The sequence below is a fragment of the Rhincodon typus genome, chromosome 30 (genome assembly GCF_021869965.1).
Source record: "Rhincodon typus isolate 14 chromosome 30, sRhiTyp1.1, whole genome shotgun sequence".
NCBI classification, from domain to species: Eukaryota; Metazoa; Chordata; class Chondrichthyes; order Orectolobiformes; family Rhincodontidae; genus Rhincodon; species Rhincodon typus.
Window position 1 is genome coordinate 7,638,061 of NC_063361.1, and position 25,069 is coordinate 7,663,129.

Consider the following 25,069-nt stretch of genomic DNA (forward strand, 5'->3'; position numbering starts at 1 on the left):
CAATTTAGCATGGCCAATCCACCTAACCTGCACATCTTTCGACTGTGGGAGGAAGCCAGAACACCCAGCAGAAACCCCCATGGACACGGAGAATCTGCAAACTCTATACACAGTCACCCTAGGCTGGAATGGAGCCCGGGTCCTTGTCGCTGTGAGACAGCATGCTAACCACTGTGCTACCATGCCACCCAAAGTAAAGAGAATATTAGACTGGTGTTGAACAGTTTAATCGGGGGTCATTTATGTTGAGTGAGAAGGTACCAAATACATTGGAAATGATAAACCTATGTCTGGTTGTGGCCATGAAAATGTTCTTTGCCTTTATGACTGTCAAATCAAACAATTCCATAGTTCCAAACTTTGTTTTCCTATTGGCTAGGCTTAGAAGCATTACATGTTTTATCTTCTCAATTCACTTCACTTGAATTCTGAAAAGAAATTCTATGATCACAACCCAAATCAAATATTGTTTGCGTGACTTATTTTGGAATAAGTTTGTTTTCGTCAGATTGTTCTGGTACTCTTGGGTATGGCTTGGAGAGTAAAGTACTCAATTGTCTATGTGCAACTCTTATTGATGAAGATAGTTTCTTGCCAGAGTGCTTTCCTTTAAACGTTGAAACTAATATTCCTTACCTTGTAGAACAGAACTGTTTGTAATAAAAATTACTTACCCAGCTGAAATAACTGAAAATTCACCTTGTCCTGTATCTAATTGTTATGTCATTCTGAGAAGTGAAAAGTACCTCCTGCATGTTTTGCTAATTTATTGCAATCATCAACAATATTCACATAGTGACTTGAAGGTGGTAAAACATCTCCGGGTTCTTCACTAGAGTACTATTGTAATTTAGCACTGTGATCCATGTAAAACTATATATGGTAGGAGCTTTAAGAACATTGTTCAGGATGGAGTAGTGGTGAGTTTTAAAGGACAAAATTATACAGAGTTTATGGTATTGAAAGAGACCAGTATCAGAAATGCACTGAGGGTGGTGGTGATTTAGAGAGAAGCAGGGGCAACGCCATCATTGGATTTGGAAACAAGGATGAGAATTTTCATTTCAAGATATTGAGTCCTGACCCAATGCTGGCCATTGAACACAGGTGATGAATGAATGGGACTTGGTACAAGTTCAGATATGGGCAGAGTTTATCATGTGTGAGGCAGTACAGGAATATACGCAAAAGTCAAATTCAAATGCAACAAAGCAAAGACGATAGTTTTAGCAGTAGTTAAGGTGAAGTAGGTGTCTTCGGACAGTGTTACAAAGGTGGAATTAAGTGATCTTAGTGATGTTGCGAATATTTAAATACATTTGCACAGTTCCCTTGATCAGCATGTGTTATGCTATTGAGTTCACCACACTTGAAGGGAAAATTTTAACCTTGAGCTGCACAGTAGGAGTAGACTTGGTGTGACTTTATCACTTGCTCATCAAATTGCTTCTTTGCTTAACGTGATTGAGGTAGGATGTATCAATATCAGTTGCATGCTTTTTGAAGTGTGGTGACTTTCATTGCACTTCAGAGTGTGGTCTCAAATTTTTCTGATAAATTGTCATGGTATCCTGGCAATAACGATCAAGCATTTAGTTAAAAATCACTGTCATTGTTATTGACAAGTCTATATCTGATTTGGTCCTGAAATCTTGCATAAAAACATTTTCATCTTTTTATATCTATATTTAAAGTTGAATTCTAGACTAGGTGTTTGGTATAAATAGTTTTGTCTCTGTCTTTTGTGAATGTTGTGGAGTCATAGCGAACAGAAACAGATCCTTCGGTCCAACCAGTCCATGCCGAACATAATCTCAAACTAAACTAGTCCCACATATCCCTCCAAACCTTTGCTGTTCACGTACTTATCCAGATTTCTTTTAAACATTTGTAATTGTACCCACATCCTCAGGAAGTTCATTCCACATGTGAACCACCCTCTGTGTAACAAAAAAAAATGCCCCCATGTCTTTTTAAATCTCTTTCCTCTCACCTTTTAAAATTGTTCCCCCAGTCTTGAAATCCCTCATCCTAGGGAAAAGGCAACTATCATTAACTCTATCTATAGCCCTCATTATTTTGTAAACCTCTATAAAGTCACCTTTCAACTTCCTTTGCTCCAGTGATGAAAGCCCCAGCCTATCCAGCCTTTCTTGTAACTCAAACTTTCCATACTTGGCAAAATCCTGGCTTGCACATCCTTTTCTCATGAGTTGAAGAATCTAAATAAGTTCAGGAATGTAGCATTTTAAAATAATAAATTATGCTGCTTTAATTATAGTGGGAAGTAAGTGTTGTGATTTTGATATCATTGTACAAATGTCAAAAATATCATTGTCACTTTTGAAACAGCCTAGCACCACAAACAGTAGAAAATCTGTGAAGACTTGCTCAGTCTGTACCAAGTGAGCAATAGAATCTGCAGTTTCTAGTTTGATTATCTCAGGTGAGGTGTCAACAGGGTGCATTAATTAATCTTTATTAGGATCAGGAAGATAAGGTCGTTGAGTCACAGGATGGTGATCAGGAACATCCTCTTAGAAATGCATCTGTGTAGTTATAATGGAAATACATGTATGTGGTAATGTGGGAAAAAGTCATTCAGCCCCAAATTGCCCATATTTGATTCTCTATTGCTACCAAATCACTCAAAAGGCAAGGGAGGATTCGGCTTTGCTCGAGTGTTCCCTTCCCACCTCCAGTAGTTAGAAGTTCAAGGCTTGTGTGCAGATAATGTACTTGGGTGAGATACTGTGAAGCTGTGTCTATGGCCATACTAGTTTGAAAACGCCCAATCTCACCTGACCTCGGAAGACTCAAGCGTGCTTAGTACTTGGATGGGAGACTGCTTGGGAATACCAGGTACTGTGAAGCTGTAAATCCAATGAGAACTACCTGGGAGATGAGAGTAAGCTAAGAAAATCTAGAAAGCAAAATCAAGACTTTTTTATCCTATTACCAGGGGTTTTTTTTATTTTCAAAAAACGAATTAATAAAATACCTCCACAGAGGCTGGTATCCTGTGACCACATCACCCTTTATTTACACATGGAAAAGTTCTTGACACTGATCCAGCTTCCTCAGAGCCCGCTCTGAGAGAGTTAAATCTCTGACACTCTTGTTTATATCTGTCAGCCAGAGCTCTCCGATTGGAGCAGATAACAGCCCCAATAAGGGAACTCATTTTGAGGCCTACCTGGCTGACTTCGTTACAATCACTACATCCTCCTCACTCTGAGTCCAAGGACATATGCCAGTTCTGTTTTTATTGCAGCTCTTCTTGGGTAGTTTTAGTTCAGGGTCAGGTTCCTCCAACTCTGCCTCTGGGCAGCGTGTAATGCATAGTAGATGTACTTTTGCACCTGGAGCGTCTCAGTTACCTGTTCAGTGGCAAAGGCATCAAGGAAGCAATGTCTGCCACATCCATCTTAGATTCCATGGTATCTTCAACGCTAGAGGGAGTACCCACATTTTCGGAACAGATGGAAAGGCATGTTTTGTGTGGCGTCTTCTCTCCGCTAACAACTCTGCTGGAGCTATCTTGTAGTTGCATGAGGGGCAGTCCTATAATCTAACAGGAACCGGGATGGTTTAGTATCCAGTGAAATTTAGGCTGTTTCTTAAAGCCTGCCTTGAAAGTTTGGACTGCTGTTTCATTCATTGGATGATGGATGGTATGGAGCTGTATTTGTTTGACAATGGCCTGTTGTCTGAGACCAACACTTCTGGGAGTGTGTATATTGCAAAAATGTGCATACTTTTTCTATCATTGTCCCTGTGTTTGACGAATGAACTCTATGCACAACCTGTTTCTTTGAGTGGGCATCCACAATGACTAAGAACATTGAGCCCATGGAAGGACCTGTGGAGTTGACTTGAAACTAAGGTTTACTCAGTGATTCCAACAAACGTGTGGGAGCTGCTGGCAGTTAAGTTTGTCCTTGTGGGCACTGCCCCACCAACGTGGCTATGCCTGCATCCAATCCTGGCCACCAGACAAATTCTTGCCAGTGTTTTGAGGTTTTGCTTTGGACTAACCTAGAGCTCCTCTGTCCAGGATATGTCCTGAATGAGGCTGTGGAATTGCCTTCACTCAAGTGGTGTTCCCCAAGCTCAGTTGGACTGGCCAGGGTATCCACTTCCATTGGAATAGCCAGCAGCTCATCTGCTCTACTTGCTGCATTTTACAATAATAAATCCAGTAGTTGTGCCTGTTTGAAGTCCAATTGAGCTTCAGCTAATAGGCCTTTCTGCACGGTTGCATCATTAGTCCCACGTACCAAATGGTCTCTCACCATCTCATTAAATGGTTAAAACAAAGTGACATGCCTCTGCCAGTTATCTCAACTTAGTCAAAAACCCCAATATGGATTTCTGTGGTTCTCAAATTGCCCAATAAAACAGATAGCGTCTCAGAATTACAGGAGACTTGGGGTTGTAATATTCCTTAACTAAATCCGTCATCTCTTGAAAGGTTTTGGTATCTGCAGAAGGTACCTCAGGGAAAGTTAGGCTCCTAATAAGCATAAAAAACTGCAGGTCCCCAAGCTGTCAGGAGAATTACTCACTGCTTTTCATGTATCAGGGTTGCATTGAAGACTCCTCTGAGGTCAGCGTGCTGAAGATTACTGTGTTTTTCTAAAGCCAACTCCCAGAAGCTTTCAATACCTTTTGTACTAGGTCAGGGATTTCTGAAGTGTGAATCAATTGAAAAATGGAAATATTGAAGACAGTGTCTCTCTTTTTTTAAATATAGAGCATATTTGTAAGCTAATTGGATTGTATGGGGCTTCCTTGACTATCTGTAAACTCTGCATAATGCAAATTTGTGCATGGGGGTGGGGCTACATTTGACTTATTGTAGTTTTACTGTAGTAACACAGCCAGTTTGTGGTTCATGGGAAATTCTTGGATATCCCTTTATACATAGAACTTTTGCTTAAAGACCAAAAAGCCAAAATAAAAACACTATACATGCTCAAAATGAAACGAAAATAAACTTGTGTTGCCTTCAATGGTCAAATGTGGAGAAAACATATTTCTGTTTTGTGTACAGTCTTCATCAGAATTCTCTTTTGCATATGCTAATCTGTTCTCTCCACAGTTGCATACTGAATTTTTCAATCAGCTTGTTGCTTTTTGCGAGAGTTTGAATAGTTGCTGTTTGGTATAAGTGCATGAATGCAAGTTAAATTGTTAGCATTGGTAAAAAGAGAGAACATCTGAGAAGCTAATTCATGGTCATGCTGGAAATTGGTTCAATTCAAAACTTTATCCACACAACTCTTATTGGTACAAAAACAAAGTCGTTGGAAAAGCTCAGGAGGTCTGGCTGCATCTGTGAAAGAAAAAACGGAGTTAACGTTTCGGGTCTGGTGACCCTTTCTCACCGGACCTGAAATGTTAACTTTTTTTTTCCTTCACAGATGCTGCCAGACCTGCTGAGCTTTTCCAGCAATTTTGTTTTTGTTCCTGATTTACAGCCTCTGTAGTTCTTTTGGTTTTCAACTTTCATTGGTGTCTACTCATGCAATCCAAAACTGGGGAGTTGAGAATTGCGTAGAGGTTTGAAGTGCAAATGATCATAAATGATGAATAGAATCCTAAAACATTTGTTTTCATGTATACCTCCAACTTTACTCTAGGCTTGTATGTATGTGTACATGCTGATCTTTTACATGCTGTGTGACTACACTTGTTTGGGTGTGTCAGGAGATGTAATGACGGTTTACCTCCTGTCTTGACCTCTTGGGTAGAGCATACACTGTAGCCTTTTAACGAGTCTTGATGCACGGTCTTGTCACTTCAGCAGTGACTGGATTTTCTCCCTTCCGTCAATCCATGTTGTTAGTCCAATTTGTGCTTTTGAGGAACATACAAATAAACCAGTCAAGGTATATTTAATAACCTTATGTGGAATATAAGGAAAATCCAGATGATCACTTTGAGGTAGGTGAATACTAATGGAAGTGTAATGTAACAAATTGTTAAACACATCTTTAAGTAATGTCCTGTCTTGTTGAGGATGCAAAATAAACAACACGAGTCAGTTTAAGTTAGGATTGCAGATAAGCCCCAAGATGTTCTGCTTCCTGGATGTAAAATGCTCTGCTCCTCCAGGCACGTTCTGCTGTTTTAAAAGACAGCTCACTTCTACATCAATGCTTTGCTGCAGTTTCTGGCCCATTCCATTCTAGTTTTCTTGCGGTATCTCATTTAGTATAAATACCAATTTCTAAATGACCTTGTTAAGCTTATGCTATCTTTGTGAAGTTTCCTACCATGCGAGCTTGAACTTGGGTAATCTAGCAGGGAGAGCAGCCCTCTTCCAAATTCCCAGAAAATTAGAAACACTTGAAGTTGCACATGTGAAATTCTACATCCAGTAGTTTTGGATCTGTCTCCCACCTGTGAGCAAGTCTAAAGTTCCAACTTCTGATGAACCTTTTTCATAAATCTGAAAGATGTGCAACTGATTAAGAATGCTGTAAGGGTAGTGTTGATAGAAAGCATTTTGTGCTGTGCATCAATACTAATCTTCAAGATATGACAACTCCAGAAAGAGAATGAGGTTCTCTGCAGTGCTGGACATTTAGGTTTAGGGATGCAGGAGTCAAGCACTGTAAACCAGGTTTTACCTGGAGATTAGCAATTTGAACTGCAGCAACTGGTCTTGATATGTGCTCTAACTATTTCTTAAAATAGAAAGTTAATGTAGAAGTTTTTTTGTCTTAAAACTCTACATGTGTTTTTACTTCTGCCTTGTCAATTCATCTGTCATTCCTGACTCAGACCTGCGTTGAGGCACTGTCTAGTTGAATTCTCATCCTGATCCTTAAACGAATTGATAGCAGAGCCCCTTTCTATCTTGTAAGTTGAATAAGCCTGCATTGCTCCATTCTACACTTCTGGTGTCTCGTATATCTGATTTTTGACTTTGACCATTGGTCGGTGTATCTTCAGCTGCCTAGGCCCTAAATGCCGTGGTTGCTTGTTGCTCACTCTGTGTCTTGTGCGCTCGCTCTGTCTCAGTTCAAACCTTTTTCATAATATTGCTGTGTAGGGGCTATTTTACCATGTTAACTTCTTGGATTGGCAGTTTATTAAACTTTTGTTATTTTTCAATATGCATGTCTGGTGTCAAGAGTGTGTGTGTGTGATTGAATCAGGGAGTTTGGTTGTTTTTACAGGTTATGGACTACCAGATTTACTCTTGACAATTTGATTTGTTAGGATAAATTAAACTATTAGTTTCTTGTCTGGGTTTTTGTGAGAACGACTTGTCTGAGTTTTTTTTAATAAAAATCTTCTAAAGAAAGAACATAGGTCTGTAACATTATTGAAGCTGTCATCTTTCACAATTTTTGCTTGACCCCAAAACCAGTCAACTTATGTAAATGGTTTAATGTGAGTGTCGGAATTTGATTAAATAGAATGTGGCAGTTAACATCTCGTATATCAAGATCAGTTGCTGCAGTTCAACATATACATTATAAAATGAATTGACCTCATTCTGCCACTGTCCTAATCTTTGGCAGGCTAACTTTCAAACTGTTGAGGACGTAGTCACTGTTCAACTTTTCCTGTCACTGGATTAAAGTTTCACGTAATTCACTCGTTAGTGACTTGTTGTCCTTGTTTGAGAATGAGTAGCTGTCCTAGCCATTAACTGGTGTCATGGTTATGAAAGTAACAACAAAAAATGACTTTCTCGTAACTGTTTCCTGTAGCAGTGTTTACCTGTCATCTGGAAATGACCATTGTATTGCAGTTTATACACATCAGTTGAGATCAGGAGATCAAAATTTTTTTAAGGCTGAGTTTTATCATGAGCTGCCTTTTGATTTTCACTTAATAAAGTGATGTAGTCCAATAGTGATATCATCTTCTGTAATTGTGTTGAAATTTCTTGAGGGTTTCCCTCTGGCCAACAGAGCACAAACACCAAACAGGAAAGAAAATCAAGTCATTGACAATAATGGTGTAAACTGTTTCCAACAGTTTTGTTTAAAAGAAATTGTTTGACACTTGTGTCTATCAATCACTTTTTGTGTTACTGCACTTCCTCTTTTCAGTTCCCACGTCTCCAGAATCTTTTTTGGTTTCCTCTGCTTCAGATAAAGTAGCTGCTGATTGCCAATGCTGACTGTATGGCTGAACGCATGCTTTTCTGACTTGTTTCACAGCCTTGTACCACTTTGGTTGCAGCTGTTCTATGCAAGTCGTCCTTAAAGGGGCCCTTCAGGGAGATCATCATGAAGTTGTCAGTGTTTATGTCTCAAGATTGACTCACCAGTCACTCTGTTATTGAGGGTTAAGGTTCGCTTTACTTTGGCTGTAGCTGGTTGTATTATTTGAATGATGTTCAACTTCTCTTGACTCTTTTTGAAGGTCCTACTCCACAAAGTGTGTTGTGGAATTTTATTATGGTTTTTTTTTCCCAGATCCTAGGTCCAAGAACCTTGTTGCTTCACAGTGTACCAAAACACACTTCGTAAGCATTGACTCTGGTGGTTAGGTGTGCTTTTTCTGATAATTGAAAAATCTTGTAATACCATCTGAAAACCCTTTCAATTCACCTATAGGTCTCCTCATGGCACTTTTCTGGATTGCATCTTTGTACTATCTCCTACTTGAGTTATGTCATGCATGACTTCTTGAGCCATAATAATGCTATGAACTATTTCAGGTATACTGATGTTTTAGTTATGGAAGAAAGAGATGAAAGAGCTCTTCCAAAACGCCTGTATAGATGCTATCAGGAAAATAACTTTTAGGAAGTGATTATTTAAACTATTCCTTTGCTTTACTGGCCCTGAATCAGTAACATAAATTTGGCAGTCTAGTCCTGGTTCATAACAACACAAAAACACTTTTTGCTTGCCATCACAGCTAATGTTGCCATCCATCAGAATGCTTATAGTATGCAAATGGAATACTGAATGTTTCAGCCTTGAGAGTATTCCCAGCCAAAAATATAGGTATGTGCTTGTCTTGTGTTTCCATTTGTATTTCCTAGATCTACCTCATTGTTTCTTGATGTGCAAAGAAGGAAAGTAGGTAAGCAGGAGATTAATCTTCACGAGTTGTATTCATTATCTTCCCAACCCTTTTTGAGTTCTTTTTGATGGGTTTAATTTTTACTGCTGATTTATAAGCTGCCTTGTGATTTGGGCTCCGGCTGTGTTGTAATGCCAAATATTTCCTCATATTCACTGTGACAGATGAAAGCATCTGAGCTGACTGCTCCCCAAGTGCTTTTTGAGTTGGTGCATCGTGCACTTTGGCAGGCCTTAGAATGTTAATAACTTCCTGTCCCTAGTTCATGGTATCCTAATCTAGTTCATGTTCCAGGCATTTACAGTACTTTCATTGGAAATAGCCTTTTCTTTCCTGGTAGAGATGGTACACGTAATCGTTTTTCTTTAAGGCACTGGGCTGCTTTTGAAGTTTACGTAATGCTGGTGGATCTCACGTTACATTTGAATCAAAAAGCATTCCCACATGATACTAATTCAGCACACTTTAATTTAAAGTTAATGTATTTTTCCTTTTATCTTCTCGTACTTTTTAAAACGGTAAATCAGTGTATAAAATCACCAAAGTGATCTCAGTATTTCAACTGTCAGCTTTTCATATAGTTGAATAAAATCTACACTAACAGAACATAACCTTTCTGAATTAGGCATATCGGAGCCAGGAAACCTTCAATAAATGTAAGGGTTCACTGTCTCACCACCTAATAGTTCAGGTTGCTTACCATCTGAAAAACCTCATGATCCAGATACAATTCCAAAATTACAATAATAAACTAGGATTACAAAGTGTTCCCGATTTTACAAACATCCGATTTACACGCATGACCCCACATAAGAATGTAATTTTAAAGACCTGGCATATGAACATTTCCTGTATTTACAAATGTCTCTTTTATGTTCTGCATTATTTTCCGACTTGCGTAGAAATCAACCTATGAACAGACTTTAATGGCACTCGTTCACAACCCAGAGACTGTCTATAGATTAATTTCAAATAGCAGCCATTTAACACAAGAGAAATCAGTCTGGCACAAAAAGCAAAGTTAGTAACTGACCCAAATGAATCATGTCTTTTCTCATTCGTCTTTTCCTCCCACCTACCACCACCGCTGCCAACAGATTTCAAGAAAATGTGGTGGCCATTCTTTCTGCAAGCAGCGTTCTCTCTATTGGTGGTTTCCCCACACCTATCCTCAAGCTTGGTCACTTGTTTTCTGGCCACACCTTCCATCCTCTTTTGTTTTCCCTTGCTTATTGTCCTCCTTGTGGATGTCAAATGGGTTCAGTCTGTCTCTCCGGATAACTGCAGATTGACTTCTGGTCACGGGTTCCCTCCGCCTCTTGTTCTTTCTTTCTTCTCCATTCATAGATTCTGTCTCTTCTGACTGTGGTAAGAGTGGGATGGGAGGAATCTATAATTGGAAGAATTGTAATTGCTGGAATAGTAAGCATTGCTGTTCACTGTCTCTCCCATGCTCATTGCTCCTCCAGTCAAAATGTGCATTGTTCTCTTCACTCTCGTTGAAGCACCTGTTCCAGCTCCATTTGGACTTCAAGAGATCATTACCAATGCAGTGACTTTTTTTGAATTCTGCATCCGAGTCTTTGAATTTTCACACTTCTTGAGGCTCTAGCAGTGATTTTGTGTCCTGACCCTTTCCTGTGAAAGGGTCTACGTTTTCAGCTTCACAATTTTTCTGCTATCATGATACGGTATAATTCATTCTCCTTAAGGAAAATTTGAAAGGCAATTATTCTTACTCATCTAATCAGCATTCAGACTACTAAGGACATGCAGATAACGTTATTCTTTCTGCTTATTTTGATGGATACAAAAGATCCTTTGGTACTTATTTTGAAGAAGAACGTTCAGGGTATTCCTGGGGATTTGGTCAATATTTACCCTCAATCAACATTGCAAATGCTGTGTGCATTTTGACTGCCAATTAACAACACTTCAACAATGTCTACACTTCAGAAAAAGTAATTGTATATAGAGAGGTTTGAGACTTCCAGTAGTGTGAAAAGTGCTATGTAAGTGCAAATCTTTTTCATGAAGTTTCTGGCTGAATGTACGGTCTTCAGTTTCCGGTTTAGGTTTCCATTCAGACAAATGTATGCTTCAAATCTGAAGGAAACAAAGTTTGATGCAAACCTTACTGTCTTTCTAATTCGCTCACTAAGATCATGCCTCCAAAATCTACCTTTTAGCAAGTTTCTGCCCTAATGTCATTTATGTGGCTTGGTATCAGTTTTGTTCGATAACTTTCAAGTTCTATTATGTTTAAAGGTAGTGAAAGGGAAAGGCATAGATGCAGTTGGGTGAAATAGATAAGCGCACAAAGGAGGAAGGAATTAATTGAAATAGAGTGGGAGTTGCTGGCAGGTGTTATAATCCTGTTGATTATGCATCGTAAGAAATGAGCATTCAGCTATCATGGTAATAAAACATCATGTAATGAGCCTAAGTTAAATCTGTGGCAGAGAAAAACTTGAAGGAACTACATGAAATTGCTGAACTACCCATCACTGTCACTGTTACCGCCACAGTTGTTTACAGCCACAGACAATCTGACCCAGCTGTACATGCAGTCATGTAAGTTCCAAATTTTTTTTGTACAAAATTAACACTTCCAATTCAATTTTACTTTTGTCTTCTGCAAAATAGTTGCAGATTCTGATCACTCAATAGCACCACTTGGAAAATTGTTTATCATTAGACTGTTAATTCCAGATTTTATTATTGAATTCACATTTCACTATCTGCCATGGCGGGATTTGAACCCAGCTCCCCAGAACATTATCTGGGTCCCTGGATTAATGTCCAGCAATAATACCACTCTGCCATCGCCTAGTACAACTTGTGAAGAGAGAAACTGTGATCTTTGGAAAGGTTAAATGCTGTTGGCCATTTTTAGAACTGATTTGGGAAGAGTTTCTTTCATTCAAAGGGTCACAGAAATTTGGAATTCTCTTCCCACAAACTGTTTTGAATGCTGAATCAATAAGCATATTCAAGTCCGAGATCCCTTAGGTTATTTTCTTGCTGAGGAGCTGAATATTTATTCCTGATCTAATTCTTATAGCTTTCTACAAACTCTGATTTTTCAAACTTGTCTTGCTGTAGTCAATACTTTCCACAATTCCTACATCAGCGGGACATGAGGCACCTCAGCTGCTTATGTAGGAGGAATCTTAGCAGCTTTTTGTTTTTGCAGTCACTTTATTCTGTAGCATCGTAGATGAACTGCTACCTGTGCTGGTTCTTCTGAAATGTCTTTTTATGTTACCATTGGATATTTATTTTACTGTTGTGCATTATAGAATATTGGCATTTATATTTTATCTACTAAGCAAAGTTTGAACAAGGAATCTAGCTTTGAATCACTGTACTCGGTCTTTCAAGTCCATTGTAATGATAGGCATGATTAGAGTCATTAGAGGCTTACAGTTGACTTTTTAAACAAATTCCAGTTAAAATTTGGCACCTATGGACCTCTGTCTTTATCTAGCAGCCTGAGAATTGGTTTATGAAATACGCAAGTTTTTTTGAATATTAGCAATGTCTTAAATTTCAAAGCAGCATTGTATGAAAGTACAGATATATAATTCCTGTTTGCGTCTAGTCTTATTTTGCAGGCATGTGTTCATTTTGACTGAGGGAGTGCTTGCTGTGGTGTTTTTGCTCTGTGGCAGTGACTTTCAAAATGTGGTTCATCTGTGCAGGCTCTCTTGGTGATCAGTGGGCTGATCCAAAGCGCAAATCACTGAGTTTGCTACTGGATGGGAGAGGTTTGACTGAACTTGCTGATGGAATTGTAAAGTACCTGTTGGTATTCCCAACAATGTATAACGACAGGATCAAATTTTCAATCCCACCTGTATTGAAAACGTAGAGGAACTGGCCAGAAGTAGAAGTTGATAAAAGACTGAAGCTCTCCAACTTGAAACAAGGAATTACCTCATTCGTGTCTCATCAAAAGGAGCACATCTTTCCCATTAGTTTTGTTTTGTGTGTGATGGCAGGCGAAAATGGATAGAATAATGGTGAGTGGTCTATGTGGCATTTTGCCTAGTCGAAGTGCTCCACAGACACAAATGTTTAAGTACCGCTACCTTATTGGATACCTTGTAAAATAGGGGGGAAAAAGACTTTGAAAACTGTCAAACCCAAAGCTAACGAAAACAAAGTAAAATAGTATTTTGCAGTGAATGTTTTGTGAAAATCTAACCCTGGATTTTACAAGATTTTCACTTTTTTTTTAAAATATTTGATCTAACTGGGATGGAGCACAATCCTCTGAAAAGGAGGAGGGAGTTATGATCAACATTTGCTGGCAATCATGTCCATGTGTTCTGGTTGCCATGGGGCAGACGTTCAAACCTCTTGAAAAGCTAAGTGACAGTCTAAATATTTTTACACGCTGTCTCTCCAAGGACAGCAACCTTTTGAGAAGCAGAGAGTCAACCAAAAAGGCTCCTGTGACGTTTGCCTTGTACGACGCTACAAGTTAATATCTGAACATCTTTTTTGAAGTATTACGCTACTCTGTGGCCAAATTTTCAACTGCTGAACCCTGTCAGACACTAATTGAAAATGTAGATCTATGATTGATAGCTGTAATTCCAAACTCTTTCACATAGCCTAATTTATGCCCTATTTGTTCATGGCATTTTGATATTAACTGCTTTGGGATGTACTCAACAAGAAGAAAAAAGTTCTGTAGTTGGGGGATTAGTTTAGAAGTTTTCAGTTCCCTAAAGCCTTAAAGAATCGTACTTTGATCATGGGAATCTTGCAACAATTGTTACAAGCTTTAATCTTTTTATAGACCACAACCACATCAATTAGAAAAAGTAGCTTGGAGAATGAGCTCAAGGAATGTATTTGAGACATTCTTCTAGAACATTATTTCAAGAAATTTATGGAAAGAGCTATTTTGGATCTAGTATTCTCCAATGAAACATGGTTAATTTATTAACTTAATTCACCCTTTTGAAGAGTGGTTACAACATAATAGAATTTCAATTGAAGTTTGAAAGTGATTTCTGAAGCTGGGATCTTGTTTGTCAATGAAGTCAGTTTGCAATGTGGAGAGAGTTGGCTGACACAAATTGAGAAATTAGCTAAAAGCTATGACTGATCAAACAATAACAAACACTTATAGAAAGCCAACCCTCCAGTCTCCTTATTGACCTTGAATAAAGAAGACCTGGGAAAAGTCGTGCATCCCTAACTAATTGGGAAAAGTTGGGGATAGTGTTGGATTAAGAGAATAAGTTGGCAATGTCAGTGAACAAAGTAATATCCCTGAGAATTGGTTACATTTTTAAAAAATCAGAGGATGACTGAGAAATTTCTAAAGGAACAGAACATTGAATGCAAGAATGAAGTTTCAAGAAATAAAAGCAGTCTAAAACTTTTTCTAGTATTTAACAAAGAATGCATTCGTGAAAGTTAGCATTGTATTTCTTGGGGCAGAAGCAGGAGAAATATGTAAGAATACTGGTAGAGTAAAGGATATGAGGTTACAGATTGTGGTGCAGTGCAGTTCTGTTGCTCCTGCTGGTGGCCTGTCACTTCTCATTGGATATCCAGATTTGAACTGCTGGATTCTAACTCTATCCTGTTTAGCATGATGGTAATGCCTTAAACAGTAGAAGATATCCACTGAGGGAATTTCATCTCCACTGGGACTGCAGTCACTCCTAACAATACCTGCATTTATTGATCAGCGCACGGAGTATGGGAGTTAGGACGTCGTGTTGCGGCTGTACAGGACATTGCTCAGGCCACTTTTGGAATATTGCGTTCAACTGTGGTTTCCCTGCGAGAGGAAAGATGTTGTGAAACTTGAAAGGGCTCAGAAAAGATTTACAAGGATGTTGCCAGAGTTGGTGGGTGCGTCTGAATAGGCTGGGGCTGTTTTCCCTGGAGTGTCGGACGCTGAGGGGTGACCTTAGAGAGGTTTATAAAATCATGAAGGGCATGGATGGATAGGGTGAACAGCCTTCGTCTTTTCCCTGGGATAGGAGAGTCCATAACTAGACGGCATAGGTTTAAGGTGAGTGGGGAAAGATTTAAAAGGGACCTGAGGGCAACTTTTTCATGCAGAGGGTGGTGCATGTATGGAATGAGCTGCAGAGGAAGTGGTGGAGGCTGGTACAATTACAACATTTATAAGGCATTTGGATGGGTATACACGAATAGGAAGGGTTTAGAGGGATATGGGCCAAATGCTGGCAAATGAGATTAGATTAATTTAGGATATCTGGTTGGCATGGACGAGTTGGACCGAACAGTCTGTTTCCATGCTTTATAACTCTACTGACAATCTTGTGTACTAACTTCCTACCACATTTAGAGTCATAATGTAATAGAATGGATGGAGAATTGAATTAGCAAAAAGCACTTGGGATCTGTGGATGCACAATTGGGTAAATTCAAGACTCTGGTTTGGTACTAAGGAAATTGAGGATTGAAGAGTTGAACAGAAAAGTGGATTTTCTGTAGAAGTTCAGGCATGACTTTGTTGAATGGTGAAATGCACCTGATGGTCTTGCTCCTCTTCTTTTCAATTTACATTAGTAATTGGGACTACTGAAGATGTAGCTCCAAAAATGTTCATTCTTCCCGGTAGACGTAATAAATACAGTATACATACATGTTGAAAACCATCTTTCAAAGCGTGCTCAATGTAGGAATTGTTTCTTTAATTTGAAAGTATTACCTTCATTATTTAAAGAAAGGTGGGAAACCAGGAAACTGTAGACCTCATTCTAACCTCTTTATGGGGTACTTATTGGAATCTATAATTAAGAATGAGAGAAACTTGAGCGACTTAGAGACCACCAGTTTGTAATGGGTTTGTAAAGGATATGTCATATCTAATGAAACTAATTTCTTCATAGTTGCAGAGGGGGACATGTTTATGATGTAATTTGTATTATTTTTTTCAGAAGGCAGTTGTGAGCTTCCACACAAGACTTTGTTTACTAAAAGTGCATGAGATTAAAGGCAAATTATTAACCTGGCTAGGAGATGCTTTAGATGTTGCAAAATAAGGTACAATGGTAACCGATGTGTACCTAAATTTGAAGAAAATGACCAGTGATGTTTCCAACTGTTCATTGTTTTCTTTATTGACTTGGATAGCAATAAAGGATGGACTCTGATGCAAATATGTTTGTGGACACCTGTTTTGGACCAAAAAAAGATAGAAACACAGTTGCTGGAAAAGTTCAGCAGGTCTGGCAGCATCTGTGAAGGAAAAAACAGAGTTAACGTTTCGGGTCCGGTGACCCTTCTTCAGAACAGTTCTGTATCACAGAACAGTGTATCAGATCTGCTCTCAAGGTTTGTAGTTATATCACGATGAAGTTGTTACAGGATTTTATTAAGTTATTTGCATAACCAAATGACTGGCGTACATTCCACAGAAGGTCTCGATTTACTGGGCCAAGTGATTTAGTAAGTTCGTAATAAAGACCATGAAGAGTCCCTGATGTTCTCAGTACTTTCCGTGGTCTTTTCTCGTGAGAAAAATATAAGTCCGATGTTCCTGTGCAATGTCTGAAGCCGCTGGGAAGATTTTGCCAGCCACAGGAAATAAGACGTGATGAAGGGTGTAAGCCCAAAATGTCAACTTTCCTGCACGTTTGCTGTGTTCCTCCAGCTCCACATTGTATTGACAGGAAATAGGTTGTTCAGGAGAATGGATAAAATGGAAATAACTCAACAGTTTCCACAGAATAATTGATGCCTCTTTTTTTGTTCATTAAAATTGTGACAGTCCCTGTAACAAGGGGAGATTGAGTAGTTAACTTCCTCCAAATTTGACAGTGTGTTGCATGGAATCTTGATGTGAACACATGCCAGTTTTGAAGACCTCAGCTGGAACACTATCAGGACCACGAGCTTTGTTTTTCATCTAGCTTTGTTTTTAATCTGCTTCATTACTTGTTGCAGATCTCCCATTTGATGGTGGTTCAACCTGGATACTTCTCTGTGGATCACCATCTTGACATGGTTGTGAGTTTTGACAGTCCTTCAAATTACGATATGCAGAACCTCAAAAGTTGTAATTTCTGATTACATCCAGCATTGTGCACAAGTCAAGTCAGTATGGAAATGAGATAATGCAGATGAGTGCATGACTGAAAGATAGTGTAGTGGGGAGGGTTTTAGGTACTTAGGGCATTGGAATTGGGTTGGGAGAGTTGGAATTGGCCCACGCAGGATGGATTGCACCTAATTAGAAGTCAGACTAATTCCCTTTACATTTTGCTTGTGTTACTGGAAAAGGTTCACACTTGGCAGAGGTATGGGACTAGGTTGCCTGCACGGAATACCAGGGAGATAGTGCTAGAACGGAGAATAGGAACGTAGGTGGGATCAGAGGAAGGGTGTAAATCAGGAATCAGAATTTACTGTGCATTTTTGTGAGCGTACAGCATGTGAAAAATAAGATTTTGAGCTTCAAGCACAGATTGCTACGTTGAAATATTGTATTGTCGAGATGGTGCATTACTCAACAAAGCCTGCAGATGATGTGACCATGAACTGACAGAGAGACAATACAAACTACTGGCCATGCAATTGTGTTGTCATTGAATAAGTCACGAACTGAAGCTTTGTAAGGCAGTGTTCATTTTGTAGAATTCTCACTTAAAAATGTCTCAAGTGGGCATCAGCTGCAAAATCCTGACGTTGCGACTAAACACGCGCATGGCCTGGATGTGCTTCAGAATTGGTGTGCCGTGTTTACATTGCCTGCGTTTAAAATATTAGTGGATGTTTTAAAAGTGGTGGGCTGATGCAGTGGTCAGGGTGAAGGGCCTTCAAGTCTAGGGTACAATTCATGCAGCAGAGGCAGATGCTGGGCATGAATATTGAAAGTGCAGGGGACAGCAAGCAAATTAACCTTTGAAAACCTTGGGATGTGGGTAAAGAGAGTGAAAAGCCAGGGCAGTATTGAAAAGTATCCTCTTAGGCAAAAACCTAAAAGATTTATTAGCTCTCTTTTATATACTCGTATTGGCTCAGTAAATTGACATCCCTTAAATTTTCAAAATAATTCTTAACCACTTGTTAGGTCAGTACAAAATTTCATAATTCATGAAGTATTTATGAATGAAACCCTTTTTTTGATAGCTTGAATTACATTATATTTCTCGTTGGACATTTGGATCTTTATAAAATCTGTTCTTGATATCTATTTTGGTACTTTCTTTAAGCAGAAATAATGAAGGTTAAAAAAGCTTGAAATTCATTAATCCTTAATGGAAATAAATTCCCCCCTTTTTTTTTTGCTGTTACAAGGTTTTTAATGAAACATATCTCCTACAAATAACTAGGACTTCCTGTAGTTAAAATTTTCCATGTAGAATTGGAGTGTGGGTGATTATAATAAATTAACAAAAACTGCATTTATAAATGTTTGCTATTTGGTAACTTATCTATCTAATGTAGCTGTACAGGACATTGCTTAGGGCACTTATGGAATACTGTGTTCAATTCTGGTCTCCCAGCTATGGGAAAGATGTTGTGAAGCTTGAAAGGGTTCAGAAAAGATTGACAAGGATGTTGCCAGGGTTTGGAGTGTTTGAGCTACAGGGTGGGGCTGAATATTTTCCCTGGAGCATCGGAGGCTGAGGGGTAACCTTCTAGAAGTATACAAAATCATGAGGGGCATGTATAGGGTGAATAACCAAGGTCTTTTCTCCAGGGTAGGAGAGTCCAAAACTAGAGGACATAGGTTTAAGGTGGGAGGAGAAAGATTTCAAAGGGACCTAAGGGGCAACTTCTTCACCCAGAGGGTGGTGCCTGTATGAAATGAGCTGCCAGAAGTGGAGGAGGCTGGTACAATTACATCGTTTAAAAGGCATCTGGATGGCTATATGAATAAGAAGGCTATAGAGGGATGCAGGCCAAATGTTGACAAATGGGACTAGATTAGTTTAGATTATTTGGTTTGCATGGACGAATTGGACCAAAGGGTCTGTTTCTATGCTGTACATCTCTGACTCTAAAGAAGCAAAAACAATGCAAATACAGCAGGTAATGTTGCTACATGACTATGTTACCAAATAAAGGAGTCAGTGAGAATGAGAAAAGAGACTCAAAGCCAAAAGTTAGTTCCTGAAATTAAAACATATGTCTTCAGAGTAGACAGTCACAAAATACTTGTTCAAAGTTTTTGACATTTCCCTGTTTCCCATTATTTGCCTAATTTCCTTTTAAGGGAACAATGCACACTTTATCTACTCTTTCTCTTTATATACTTGTCGAAAACTTTGTAATCTGTTTTTATATTTCCTGCTCATTTTCTTTTATTTCATTGCTCCTTTTTTCTTTAAAAGAGGAAATGCTGGAAACCTCAGATGTGATAGCATCTGTGGAGAGAGAAACAGGTTCATGTTTCGAGTCCAACCGCTCTTCTTTGAACTTTTTTTAGTTTGGGTCAGTTTTCTAAGCTTTTGACCTGTTCCTGCGTTCATCCAAAAAAGCTGAAACAACATTAAACTTGATTAGACAATTGCAAGGATTGAGATTTCTTTCATTGCTCCTTCTTGATCTCTTTACTTGCCTCAGTGCACCTGCCTCTGACCACTGACCAAATCGAAGAGTGACTCAGTCTTCTGAAATAAAAAGTGTCCAGGTAATTTTCTCGATTGACTGATGCATTGCAGTGTCTGGAGCTTGAACTCCAGTTGATCATCTGAGCCAAAATTTCTTGAGCTGCAAGACATTGCTGTGCATAATATGCTGTCCACCAGTTCAAAAAAGCCATAGGTACAAAATATGATCTGTCCTGTCACCTTTTTTTTTTTCAGCAAATTAAGTTTTGGACTTTGAAAACTGATATTTCTTGGTTGTGTTATGGAGTTTTAGTTATGCCATAGCTTTCATACTATTTGTCTCCCCAGTACCAGTTTAAGCTACAGTCTGCAAATGCCCTTCTGGGACAACTTAGCAGCAAGGCTCAAAATGTTTAATTCACTCAGCTGAATGCAATAAGGCTTTTGTGGCCTCAAGCATGTTCCACCAGTGAATTAAAACAAAGAGGTTCATTAAACCTGTAAAAAATCTGTACCTAATCTTACAGACTAAAAAATAAATGCATTGTGTCCATTGGAGGGCAGCATGGGGAAGCAACAGAAGAGTCTTTCAAGGAGGCTGCATGAAATGGGCATTTGACTGATTCTTTTTTTTAAGATATATTTGAAAATGCCCTTGAATCTGTTGGGGTCCTTTTCCCAAAATTGTTTATTCCTGAATGCTGCCATCACAATGTTGCTATTTTTTTAAAAAATGTATCTGGCTGAATCTTCAGCTGAGAAAAAACCAAGCTGAAATCTTTTTGATTCCATCCATTTTCCTGACCCAATAAAGACTCACCCTCTGAAAGCACTATGTAACAAGTTGAATTTGACATCTTATTTGCAGCCAGTCTACCAGGAAACCAAAGGTGGTGTTCACAGCTTGCTGGTCTGTGTGATGCAGATCTGAGGTCAAATGCAGCGTGCCTAAAGCTGACCTGTTCCATTGCAAAGATTGTTCTGTACACCCAGTTCACAAAGCCTGTTGGTGTAGGTATATTTTCAGACCGTTGTTTCCATTTTCAGGACCTAAACTAATTCAAAATATTAACAGCAACCTAATTTGGGGTTTGCGAGGAAATGTAAACCTTACAGGGTGCTATTGAAGTTATTGTTTCCACATAATGAGCTACCTGCTGATTTACGAGTAGCTTTTGGCCTCTTCGAAACACTGTACAATCAAAGCCTGCAAGGCAATGAGGTGAATTTGTCATTCAAGATTGATAACTATTTATTTAGTAGGAATTTTCTGTTCCGGTCTTATTGCCACGAAGTTTACTATCCAAAGCTGCATGGATGGTATTCCTGTAAGTTTTTTTATTTACTTTTTTAATAGCTCTGTAAAGCACTAACATCTTGAAGTGATGTTCTTCAACTGCTGTATGTTACAGAATGCACTCATAAAAGTGTTGAAAAACCTGTTATAGAAAATGTTTTGCAGGCATTTTGACAGTGTCCCAAAAAATTCCTTAACTAACACAAAAGCATTGAACGTGCAAGCTAGTACACTTTTCCAGTGAAACTAGACTGAATGTCTCATTTTGTTCTATCTTCCAGTGAAACGTGATATTCAGCAAGATGACGAAGAAGCTGTCCGTGTTAAAGAACAGAGTATTCTGGAGCTGGGAGGGCTCCTCGCCAAAACCGGGCAAGCAGCAGGTAAACTGTACAGCAGTTGTTTTTAGTTGAGATATATGCACTGTAACGTTGAGTGCAGCTGAGACTGAGCTGCGAAAACCTGTTTCTGTTTAAGGCATTCAGTTCCTTGCTTATGCATGGTGAGGCAACAGAAGAGTCATGAAATGGGCATCTAACCAATTTTAGACATATTTGCAAATGCTGTTGCACCTGTTTGGGGTCCTCTTCCCAAGATTGTTTCTCTCTTAAAGCTGCCATCACAACATTGCTTTTTTATATTTTAAAAAAAGTACTTGGCTGAATCTTCAGTTGAGAAGAAACAAAGTTGAAACGTTTTTCACTCCATTTTCCTAACCCAACAAAGATCCACCCTCTGAAAACACAGCATTACATGCTGAATTCGAAGATTTACTTGCAGCCAGTCCACCAAAGGTGGTGTTCTAAGCTCACATTAAAAGGCATTATGCTGGATTGCTGATTTTTGGATGGGAAAAGGCAGATCCCTGGTGATTCTTTTCTGTTTTGTTTCTAATTTGGTCATCTGATTAAAGTTTTGATGCAGATGTTGATCAAATATCACTGACTTCGAGTCATGGAGTAATACAGCACAGAAACAGGCGCTTCAGTTCACCAGTCCACGCCGAACATAATCCCAAACTAAACTGATCCCACGTGCCTGCTCCTGGTCCATGTCATAAGAACATAAGAACTAGGAGCAGGAGTAGGCCGCCCGGCCCTTCGAGCCTGCTCCGCCATTCAGTAAGATCATGGCTGATCTTTTTGTGGACTCAGATCCACTTACCCACGTTCTCACTGTATCCCTTAATTCCTTTATTGTTCAAAAAAATATCTACCTTATCTTTAAAAGCGTTTACTGAAGTAGCGTCAACTACTTCACTGGGCAAGGAATTCCATAGATTAACAACCCTCTGGGTGAAGAAGTTCCTTCTCAATTCAGTCTTAAATCTGCTCCCTCTAATGTTGAGGCTATGCCCTCTCGTCCTAGCTTCACCTGCCAGTGGAAACATCCTGTCTACTTCTATCTTATCTATTCCCTTCATAATTTTATATGTTTCTATAAGATCCCCCCTCAATCTTCTGAATTCCAATGAATATAATCCCAATCTACTCAGTCTCCCCTCATAAGCCAACCCCCTCAACTCCGGAATCAACCTAGTGAACCTCCTTTGCACCCCCTCCAGTGCCAGTACATCCTTTCTCAAGTAAGGAGACCAAAACTGCACACAGTACTCCAGGTGTGGCCTCACCAGCACCTTGTACAGCTGCAACATAACGTCTCTGCTTTTAATCTCAATCCCTTTAGCAATGAAGGACAAAATTCCATTTGCCTTCCTAATTACTTGTTGTACCTGCAGACCTACCTTCTGTGATTCATGCACAAGGACACCCAGGTCCGTCTGCATTGCAGCATGCTGCAACTTTTTACCATTCAAGTAATAATCCTTTTTACTATTACTCCTACCAAAATGTATGACTTCACATTTATTTACGTTGTATTCCATCTGCCAGACCTTTGCCCACTCACTCAATGTATTTATGTTCCTCTGCAAATTTTCACAGTCCTCTGCACACTTTGCTCTGCCCCGCATCTTAGTGTCATCTGCAAACTTTGACACGCTACACGTGGACCCAACTCCAAATCATCTATATAAATTGTAAATAATTGCGGTCCCAACACCGATCCCTGAGGCACACAACTAGGCACTGACTGCCAGCTAGAATAGCATTCATTTATCCCCACTCGTTGCTTCCTGTTAGTCAACCAATCCTCTATCCATGCTAATACTTTACCCTTAACGCCATGCATCCTTATCTTAGGCAGTAGCCTCTTGTGCGGCACCTTGTCGAAGGCCTTTTGGAAATCTAGGTACACCACATCCACTGGGTCCCCATTGTCCACCTTGCTCGTCATGTCTTCATAGAATTCCAAAAGATTTGTCAAGCATGACCTGCCCTTCATGAACCCATGCTGCGTCTGCCCAATGGGACAATTTCTATCAAGATGCCTTGCTATTTCTTCCTTGATTATAGACTCGAGCATCTTCCCCACTACAGAGGTTAAGCTAACTGGTCTATAACGCCCCATCTTTTGTCTACTTCCCTTTTTAAACAGTGGCGTCATATTTGCTGTTTTCCAATCTGCTGGGACTGCCCCAGAGTCCAGCGAATTTTGGAAAATTACCGCCAGTGCACCTGCTATTTCTCCCGCCATCTCTTTTAGTACCCTGGGATGCATTCCATCAGGGCCAGGAGACTTATCAATCCTTAGCTCCATTAGCTTGCCCAACACTACCTCTTCCGTAATAATGATTGTTTCCAGGTCCTCACCTACCTTTGTCTCTTTGTCAATTACTGACATGTTATTAGTGTCCTCCACTGTGAAGACCGATACAAAATACCTGTTCAATGCCTCGGCCATTTCATCATATCCCATAACTAAATTCCCCTTCTCATCCTCTAAAGGGCCAACGTTTATTTTAGCCACTCTTTTTCGTTTTATCTATTTTATAGAAAATTTTGCTATCTGTCTTTATATTCTGTGCTGGTTTTTTTCTCTTGTTCTATCTTACTTTTCTTTATAGCTCTTCTTGTGGCTTTCTGTTGACCTTTAAAGTTTTCCCAATCTTCTAGTTTCATGCTGTTTTTGGCCACTTTGTATGCCCTCTCTTTCAATTTGACAGCCTCCTTTATTTCTTTAGACACCCATGGCAGATTTCCCCTTTTCTTACAGTCCTTCCTTTTCACTGGAATATACTTTTGCTGAGCACTTTGAAAAATTACTTTGAAAGTCCTCCACTGCTCGTCAGCTGTCCCACCATAAAATCTTTGTTTCCAGTCTACTTTAGCCAAGTCCTCCATCATTCTATTGTAGTTCCCCTTGTTCAAGCACAGGACCCTGGTATTGGATTTTATCTTCACACTCTCCATCTGTATTCTAAATTCAACCGTACTGTGATCACTCCTTCCAAGAGGATCCCTAACTAATGAGGTCATTAATTATTCCTGTCTCATTACACAGGACCAGATCTAGGATAGCTTGCTCCCTCGTCAGTTCCATTACATACTGTTCAAGAAAACTATCACGGATACACTCAACGAACTCCTCCTCAAGGCTACCCTGACCGAGCTGGTTCGATCAATCTACATGTAGATTAAAATCCCCCATGATAATTGCCGTACCATTTTTACAGGCATTAGTTATTTCTTTGTTTATTGCCCGCCCCAATGTGATGTTGTTATTGGGTGGCCTATAGACTATGCCTATCAGTGATTTTTTTCTTCTTAGAATTTCTAATTTCCACCCAAATGGATTCAACCTCATTCTCCATAGAACCTATATCATCTCTCAGCACCGCCCTGATGTCGTCCTTGAATATGAGAGCTACACCACCTCCCTTACCTTCCTGTCTGTCCTTCCGAATAGTCTGGTATCCTTGGATATTTAACTCTGTCATGACCATCCTGTAACCATGTCTCCGTAATGGCTACCAAATCATATTCATTCACGATGATTTGTGCCGTTAACTCATCACCTTGTTACGAATGCTACGAGCATTCGGGTAAAGTGCCTTTATGCTAGCTTTCTTACCCTCATGATTTCCAACATCTCTAATAATATCTCCTGAGTTATCCTTCCTTTTTTGCTTCTTTCATAGTCTGCCTTGAACTTTAAACCCTCCTGCACACATGCTAACCTGCTGCTTACCTTTTTATGTACCATCATACTCCCTGTCGTTTTCCCTTTCCCTTCTCTCCCCCCCCCCCCCCCC

The 25,069-nt window shown here is 39.4% G+C and overlaps 1 protein-coding gene across 1 annotated transcript in view; it reads left to right on the top strand.

The window, feature by feature from the left end:
* LOC109930021 (26S proteasome non-ATPase regulatory subunit 11) overlaps positions 1-25,069 on the top strand; it is a 67,956-nt gene that overhangs the window by 2,365 nt on the left and 40,522 nt on the right. The window contains exon 2 of the mRNA XM_048614488.1: positions 21,198-21,299. Within this exon, the coding sequence (XP_048470445.1) occupies positions 21,198-21,299 (102 nt within the window). The remainder of the gene's footprint in view (positions 1-21,197; positions 21,300-25,069) is intronic.